We start from the raw sequence: 9,409 nt of genomic DNA on the forward strand, positions 1-9,409 counted from the left end.
CTTAAAATGGACAAACACAAAACAAACCTATTCATATTATCCAGAAAGCAAATTCACATGTTAATGAAATCTAAAAATTTTTATTTTCTGCAGCCCTCTTGTCTCATATTTGGCGTGAAAACGGCTGATTTCACAACACTGTTGCGCGATCAGCTGTGCCGCCGATAGTTCTTCTTCTATTTAGCCGCACGTGTTGCAGTTGTTTTCAATTTTCAATTATGTCCAAATTTCTATCCTATTATAATCTCTTCCCCATACCGGACCCCAAGGAGTTCCTGGGCCTGGCCGCAGATAGAGAAAAGGGCAACGTGGTAACCACCCTGGCACGCAATGTGGTGGTAGTCCTAAACGTAAGTATCGATAATCAAAATTCAAACCAAAGAAATTGATTTTATTGGAATTGACATGGTTATCCTTGCAGATAAGCACACAAAAGCAGTTGTTGAGCTGGTCATTGCCGGAGAAACTGTCGGCTAAGGTGATATACGATGCTAGCAGCCAGCACTATGTCGGAGTTTTTGGAAATCATTCGATCCGCATTTGGGATGTGGACACTGCCGACGTCTCCAAGTGCAAGAAGCTAAAGGTATTTGGGAACAAGTCCATCCAATCATATATACAACACATTTTATACGTTTACAGTTCCAAAAAAGCATTTCCCATTTGGTGGAAACAGAGCAAGAGGCCCTGGTCCTCTATAGCGATGGTGTCTGCCAAACCCTCTCCCAGGCCCTGGGTTCGCGCAAGGATCAGAAAGAGGATACGGCCGAGCAGCTGGCCCTGGCTGCCAGCAAGACCCTGAGCAAGCCCACTGTGTACACAATGCCGCAGGGCCAACAGGTGCTCACATATTTCGAAGAAACCAAAGCCACGGGCGTACTTCAACTCATCCGCCTTTCACTGGCCACCTCCAACAGGCGGGAATACACCATTGAAAGGGAGGCGGTGAGGCTTAGCGGCTATGCAGTTGTTGAAGGCGATACTGCTCCGCAAATGCTGACCATTTGTGAGTAGTACATTATACATTTAGGAATCTGTTTTAAGCCGAACATTCCCAGGGTCCGACAAGCGCATCTTCATGCTCAATCTCGCCGAACGCACTTCAGAAAGATCCCCCGGTCAATACGTGTCCGTGCTGGCTGATCTGAACGTAGAAAAGAAGCTGTCGGTGCACGGCGTCTCGCGCAACTTTGCGGCCATCTATGGCGCCAACTATGGCCAGGAGGGTGCCTCGCTCCTGGTCTACAACACCCAGTTCAAGGTGGTCAATGCCAAGCAGTACTTCAAGATGTATCTGGACTTCTCCCGCTTGTGGGCACGCGATGAGCACATCCTCCTGGCCATGGGCCAAAACATAGCTGCCGTTCGGTACCGCATGAGCAGTGAAATACTCGTGGACATGCTGGGCTCCCAGTCAAACGAGACGCAATTGCACACAATTGAGCTGGACCACATCAACGAGGAAGACGCTCTAGAATCGGTCATTAAGTTTGCTGGAAACAAGAAGCACCAACAAAGCTATGGTAAAATAAAGGCCCATCTTAAGCAGGTGCCTCCAGTGGAAATGTCGCTAGCTGATGGCAGACACGTGGCCTACGATCCTCCGCAGTTGTTCGAGCAGGAGATGAGCGAGCTCATCAAGCAGCATGTCCATGGCGAGCTATTGAACTGCGAAAATGGTCTGGACGGTGTGAGCGTTACCTTGATGACAAACTATTTCGATGAGGGGCCAAAGAACACGGCGGTGCAGGCCTTGGTGCGGCAGCTGGAGCGGAGCGGAGCCGGCGAGGAGGAGATTATAGAGAAGATGTTGACCTTGTTCATCAAGACCAACAATGCAGAGCATGTCCTAATGTGCCTGAGACGTTACAGCAATATATCGGAGAAAATGCTGGTCTGGTCCTTGCGCTACGCTCTGGATAACACACCAAATCCCACTAGGATCAATGGCCACTCGAAGGGAGAGCCCATGGAAACAGATCAGACCAGCAATGACCAGCTCCTCAATGCAGTGCTGGCCTGCAACTTCGACCCGAGCGCCATTGAGCCGCATCTGCAGGAGCGTCTGCAGATCACACATGTCCAGCATCTGCTGAATCACCTTTATCTTCTGGCCAGTGAGCCCACCGCCCAACTAGAGGAGCGACCCAATCGAGAGGCCTCGCTGGTCCAAACAGAATCCCAAGCCTTACAATGGTTTGGCTCACTCCTCACATCCCACTTTACCGTTCTGACCATCTCAAAAGATGAACAGGTGCTGGATATCCTAACCAAATGGTCGGATCTCCTCTCCTTCTACCGGGACAGCTTATGCGATATGGCGGCGCTTCTACCGCTCCTCACAAAGATTGTGGAGAGGCGCGAGACGCAGTCCATGTATTCCACTGCCTGGTACGGCGTCGAGGAGGTTGTCTTATACTAGGACGCAGGCAGAGATGCATCATGGTTCTCCCCTAACGTTGTTTCTTAGTGCATAAGCTAAATAAATGTAGAATTGACAAGAAATACGATCAACTGGAATTTAATCAAGATTTGTGTCGGAAGAGAAGGAAAATGTGTAGTCCCAATCGGAGTCCCAGAGAGGTCTTAACGACTGCGATTTGATGTAGATTTAAGCCTGGTTGTGCTATTTACCATTACCTTCATTTGTGGTCCCTGAAAACGACATTAACTGACCACAAAACTATCTGCTTACAAGTATCTTCCATTATAAAACTGTACCATCTGCCATCCGCAGATTAATACGAAAACTTTTCCATCAATCGCTAACGATGCGAGCACATGCGACCGACCGACCGTCCATTGGCCATCACTCCTTGGCCCCCATTTGACCAGCAGCAGCAGCAGCACAATGACAAAACCACTTGGCTCAAGTCCATCCAGCTCCAGGTACTAGCTGCAGCCTCTTTACCACTTTCTCTGCGCCTTTCTCGAATCAATCTCGACTCGACGCGAACCACTTGAGAGCGATGACCAGCCAAATAAAAAGAAAAAAAGAGGAGAAATATAACGAATGAGTTGAGTCGACGCTTTTAAAAATAGCCCCCTCTCTACGACTGATTCAATTTGGGTGTTTTGATTAGAGCGTGGGCTTTGACTCAGTCTGGGGATAGGTCTGAGGTACTGCTTCTGGTTCTGAGCATGAATTTGGTAGTGGTTCTGGGCAAGCATCTCTTTATGGCATTAGAATCGCGGCCGCGTCCATTCAAATTACATGCGACTTAAAAGCATCTTATTGTGCGTCTTGTGTTCTCTCTATTTCTTTTGATTGTAAGCTGGAGATTTATCGCGTGCTCAAAGGGGAGCTTGAAGGAATTGGTGGAGGAGGGGAGAGTGGGGAGAAAAACCTGCTTGTAACGTCATAAAATCGAGATAAATTATTTAATTTTCGATTTCCTAAAACCATTAAGCAAAAGGCAGAAGAGCACAGACGCCTAGCTGCCCCATGACCAAGACCAAGTACCCTACGCCAGCCCCAGCCCCAGCCCCAACCCCAACCCATGTCCATGGCCGGTCCGAGAGCAAGTTGCCAAGTCATACCAAGCGACACAATCACAATCTGTTGGCCCTTATATAAAAGGTTCCCTATGTAATACATACGAGCATAGGGAACATACATACAATAATGAAGGTTTGCTGCTGATGCTGCGCTGCCTCTGTTGACCGCTTGGCTGCTGCTGCATCCATGGCGGAGGCGAAGCAAAGGATATACTAGTAGATACAGATATATACATGCATACGCCTACCTGTGCGCAGGTAGCCGCAGCCGCAGCCAGAGCTACAGCCACCACCAGAGCCGCACAAGCGGGCAGGTAAAAGCAAGCAACTCTTTGCCAGAGCAAACACAGTGCCGCAGATACACGGATACACCAGACCAACAGAGACAGCGACAGCGGCAGCGACAGATACAGATGCGCGTTACTTGTTGCAAACAAACGTTAAGAGATGGGGTACGGGTACGCCAACTACTCCAACGACACGCTACCCCCATGCTGGGCACTGGGCACAGGCACGGGCACCACCTTCCTCCATCCAGGCACATTTGGCAGCGTCATGATCATCAGGGCCCAGGGACGGGACGGTACGGTACCCGGGCCGGCCCGTAAAAGCATGCGGTTCGGGATTGTTGCTGGGTTTCTTTCTGAAGGTCTAAGATGTGGAAAATCACTGGGAAATCATAGCCTCTCATATATCTGAACAATGCATCGGATATATCTGTACTTAAAAATATATATTTAAGCCAACATTTATATGGATAGATACTCAAACAAAGAGCAATTCCTATAAGAATATGATACTTTCTCCATCATACGAACAAAGATCGTTTAATATCAGAGTTCGATCCAAAAGAAATCAATATCGATAGGAGTAAAATAATGAAACATTTCTATGGGTATGATGGATATGATTTTATAGATGGAGGTTATAGGAAGTACATATGCATCACTTTTCTATCAAGAGCGCTTAGAGGAAGCATTCCCCTCACAACAAAATCACTGCTTACGAAATCACCTGTGATTTCTGTGGCAATATTCCAGCCCTGGACGGATTGCAGCTGCCTGTAAGCTGAAACGAGTGACTTGCCACTTGGCTCTTGGCTCTGACTCTCTGGGACTCTTGCATCCTTTGTCCGTTCCTTTGAAATGTTACTCATTTTGGTTATTTTTTCTTTCGTCACACACAAACAGCAACGAGAAGTACAACATCTATAGAGCTGATCTGTGTATGCATGTTGGGCCCACTCTTTCTTTTCGTTTTTCTGTTCCTTTTTCTTTTTTGATTTTTTTTTAAACGACAAACCGGCCGGCATTATTTTTAGAATTTTTCAGTCAAACTTGTTACCAGGCTGAGGCTGGGGCGAAACTGGCTCTAAAGCAGCAGCCAGCCAGCAAGCAAAAATGCAATGATCTTGTTCTCATTCCAGTGCCTTTTGTCTCCCCCTTGACACAAACCAAAAGGTAACTTTGTCTCTGCCTCTGCTGCCACTCTCTCTGGGGTGGGGGGGGTATGGGTATCTCTGCATCAGTATCTGTGTAGTATCTCTGAAGCTGTGTATCTGCATCTGTGTCTGTGCCTGTGTCTGTCTGTGACTCGGCATTGTTACTGTTCTCTGACTTTTTAATGCCCAAAACCCGACAGCAACGAAACAAAAAAAATTGTATCGATCTTGGCCATTTGCCGGTTGAACTTCGGGCCGAGGCCCCGCCGATCCACCTTTTGTGTTCTGTTCTGTTCTGTGCTTTGCTGTTCTGCTCTGCTCCGAGCCCGTACGCTTTTGCCCGTCTCTTCCACGCAGCATCATCATGGCCATCCATCCAGCAGCAACAGCACCATCCACGATTCACCAGCCACCATCCGCCGATGCCAATGCCGATGCCGGTGCCGAACAGGGGGGTACAGTTTCGCCTCGAACTGAAAAGTTATCATTTTATTCTCTCTTTTCGGTTGACTGTCGGTTTGGTGGCTTTCTTTGGGGGCTCTGTTTCTGGCTCTGACTCTGGCTCTGCTCTCGACGCTGCTTAATTTATTTTTATTTTCATTTCATTAATTTGATTTTTGTTTTTAATTGAACGACGCTTCGTTCTCGTTCTCGTTCTCATTCTGGTTCTGTTTCTTCTCCACCATCCCCGCCATCAGATTATTGACTTTTTTGGGTTTTTTTCTACTTCTCCACCTTCGCTTATATGTATGTATACTCCCCATAGCATATCTGTTCTGTATCTGCATCTGTGGAGGAGATTATTCAAAATGGGAATAGGCAAAAGCCTTTGTTTGAGCCAAAACATGTTTGGTTTAATGAGTTTTTATTAGTTCTGGCTGTGGCTCAATAAAGCCAATAGAATAGACCCCAAGAGCGGGGCAATATGGTCCAAGCCAGGTCCATTGGCTATGCGTATTGGCTTAGACGGGGGGGTAAATTATTGTCTCCCCAGGGGCTTGGCTAGTTAGGATAACTGGTTTCCGCTGGCATATGCTTATTACCCCGGCCATTTGGAACTCTCGCGGACAATGGCTCTGGCAGGTCTTTGAATTGTGAAATGATCTGGAAACCGATAGATAGATAGACAGATAGAGCTCAAAGAGAATGGACCATGGTAACACATTTAACATGGCTTTAAGCTCTTAAGGAACTTGATTCAACAATAGCATTATCGGTTTGAACTTCCATTCAGTTGCTAAGGGTATATTTTAATGTAAATTCGGTTCGTTCATTATGGATTGTATAAGGGATATTTGATTGTGATTATATGCATATGCCAAAGTTTACTTGGGGAGAGGAAAAAGCTTCCACTGTAGGGTTTATACGGGTTTTATAAAGATTTACCCAACCCCAATTCATCAATCCTTTTGGTCAGCTCAAGATCATCCAACTTCATCAATAAGCTGTCAGAGAGAAATACGCCCAGAACCTCACACTTTCCCACAATTGCCGCCACACTGAAAGGCAAACACAAGACTTTTGACATATTTGAATATATCCATATCTGTATATAGGCATAAAGAGTCAAATATTTTCTCTGCACGTTGTTCCCAGGCAATGCGAGCCGGCAACGGAGATACCTACGAGTATACACATAAGTAAACCTCGACTCATCTCACGTTTGCTTGGCGGGCAACGGGGAATCGGGGAATCGGGGGGTCGAAACGTTGGCAAACAATGCAAATTTGTAGGCAGAAATAGAAAGAAGATGAAAACCCAACCTCAATGCAAGTGAGAGGTGGCTCGAAAGGGAAAGAGCGGGCGAGCGACTGTCAATAGGTTAGAGACGAGGTTCGTTGCCTAAGTCTTTCGATTGCCCGCGCTTCCTCTCCGCCCAATCACTTAATCATATTTTCCAACGAAATTCGAATCCAAGCGAACGGTGGGCGAAATGTGAAAAGATATATACTATGTACAATATGTGTCAGAGTCAGAGGCTGTGGAGGCACTCAATGTTGGCTTTCTAAACACAAATTACTAGCCATATCCGCAAACAAAAAGTGACATTTCAATGTCTGACTCACCTCGAATGGAAGGAGAGTGGCTTAGATTCGTATCTGTACGACTTTTTGCTTGATTATTGCGTTTTTTCTTGCCTACAATTCAAAATTCCTGGTCCTACAAGCCAACTGCAAAAAAAGCGTCCCAAAAAAGCCCAGACGAAACGAAGGCAATTTGATCTTTAAATTTAAGCACGTTTAAATCAAAAGAGCAACGGACACAACTACACATGGGATATACTCGTATCTCGGTATAAAGACTCAAAGCCTTGCGTGCCTGGGCCTTGTACATGAAATATACACATATACATATACATACATATCACTTAAACATACGTACATATATACCAGATATATATATAGACTTCAATCCCACACAAACAACAAAAGAGTTGGAGGCCCCCACAGCAAAAACCACTCGGATGACTTTGTGAAATTCGAAAGGCGGCAGCGTTGCCTTCACCACTCTCTGGCCCCGCCGCCCCCTCTCTTTGCCCCCTCCTCTCATCTCCTTCACTTGGCCATTATGTACTTTAAATTTAAATTCAATTGACTTCTTTTATGATGGCAAACGGGCGTCGTCGGCCACGCCAAAAACGAAAAAGACACAAAAAAAACACTGAACACTGAAGAATAAAATAAAACAGGGAGTGAAAAAAACCGAAAAAAAACGTGCCAAGGCAACAGCTCACGTAGATCTCCCCAAAGGGGGGGCTGCTCCTCTGCTTCTCCTGGAACATATCGAGGCGATATCTGGGGGACTACGCCTCTGACATTTTGCCATTTGCCTTTGCCTGGCAACTTTAACGGCCATTTCTTTGCTTTTTGCTGTCGCTGCCACACATGCGGAGCAGCAGCAGCAGCGGCAGCGGCAAGAGTCGATCCTACCTTGGTAACGTATTTTTCGTTGTTGCCTTTCTGCCAGTTTGATCTTTGCCATACAAGTGATTTTTTTGTTGTATTTTTTTGTATTCTTCTCATATTGTTGCGTGGCCATTGCGCTACAGTTGATTGTGTGCTGTACTTGGGTTCTACTGAAGGTCTGAGGGGACGTTTGGGCAAGGTATGGATTAGTAGGATGAGGGTTGATCCGAACCAGCTGGGATACTAGATCTTTGGATCTACATATGGGCAGGAAGATAATATTCCTTGTCGGCATTACCTATATTGTTTGGATATTCAGAAGAATACTACATATATATTATTTATAAGGAGAACCTGCAGAGATTACAGATTTAGATTCGTAATGTTTCTGAGAACTTTCTTCTGCCATTAATTTCATAGAGAACAGAATAGCATAAAGAATATGTGTACATATGTGCCATATAAATGAATAAAGGTTCGGTTCACATTGAAGACAACTCCGACTTAAAGTCTTTTACTAGCATTAGTTTTTAAGAGTTCTCCCAATTAAGTAAGTTTCTTGTAAATACCTCCACAGATTCCGCACCTTTATGCCCTTAAAGATCATTCTACCAAATGCAACCAGCGATCATATCGTATCATATCATATAATTCTTATAAGGGATCTCTGTGCCGTATCAATATCTAAGATCAGCTGTTCATTTTCACACTCCCCTCCATATAGCGGAGTCTGGGGCCCGGCTAAGTCAGATGCGAAACTTTCTGCCGACCTCTTAACTCTTGATCAAGTTTCTCTTGATATTTTTCGGACTTCTTTCATTTTATTTTTGGCCATTTTTGCTCTTTTGTGGTTTCTTTTACCTTGCTTTTTTCGTTCCTCTTATTTTTTTGGCAAAAGTCAACTTACCAGGCAACAAATTTGCCGAAGACAAACATGAAAAAATACATACATACTCGTACAACAACAAAAATCGGCAAGAAATCGTCCACGTTTATGTGTTTAACTGGTTTTTGGTTTGGTTTTTTTCGTTTGGTTATATCAGTCTCGAACAGGGTGTCTAACAAAATGAAAGCTTCTTAGACCAAGCCACGTAAAAGAATAGAGACGCAAGCTTAAGGGACAGATAGTTATGGGAGAATTTGGTTTGGTATCTTTGGGTTTATCAGCTGAAACAGGGTGTCTTTTACTCGAGAAAGCTACTGGAAAGAACATCTCTCGATTAATGTGTTGATATGATGCTTTTCAGTTGTTCCATCACATCGCTTTTGTCTGGCAAACACCCTGTATGGGCATCATAATGTTAGCTTTGATAATTTCAGCTTTCGTACAATATAATTTTGAGCATTTTTCACCCGCATTGTTGAAATTCAAAATCAATAGCCATAGACCCATAGACAATCATTAGGCAACCGCTCCGGACCCGCTCCGGACCCGCTCTATGTACACCTTGCCGCACACACACACAGACACACGCACACTCCAGTCGATCCGTGCGGAGAGACTTGTCGTCGGTTGCATGTGTGTGCGAGAGCTCGGCCTCTCATTTGGCGGGAAATCATGGCT

General features: G+C 45.4%; 1 protein-coding gene across 1 annotated transcript; it reads left to right on the plus strand.

Annotated features, from left to right (window-relative positions):
* Positions 1 to 158: 158 nt before the first annotated feature.
* Positions 159 to 2,507, plus strand: LOC108151161. Its single transcript, XM_017279591.2, has 4 exons — positions 159 to 350; positions 422 to 586; positions 643 to 1,006; positions 1,059 to 2,507. The coding sequence occupies exons 1-4, from the start codon at positions 219 to 221 to the stop codon at positions 2,420 to 2,422; spliced, it is 2,025 nt and encodes a 674-aa protein (XP_017135080.1). The 5' UTR covers positions 159 to 218; the 3' UTR covers positions 2,423 to 2,507.
* Positions 2,508 to 9,409: the final 6,902 nt, after the last annotated feature.

Source organism: Drosophila miranda, chromosome XR (assembly GCF_003369915.1).
Source record: "Drosophila miranda strain MSH22 chromosome XR, D.miranda_PacBio2.1, whole genome shotgun sequence".
NCBI classification, from domain to species: Eukaryota; Metazoa; Arthropoda; class Insecta; order Diptera; family Drosophilidae; genus Drosophila; species Drosophila miranda.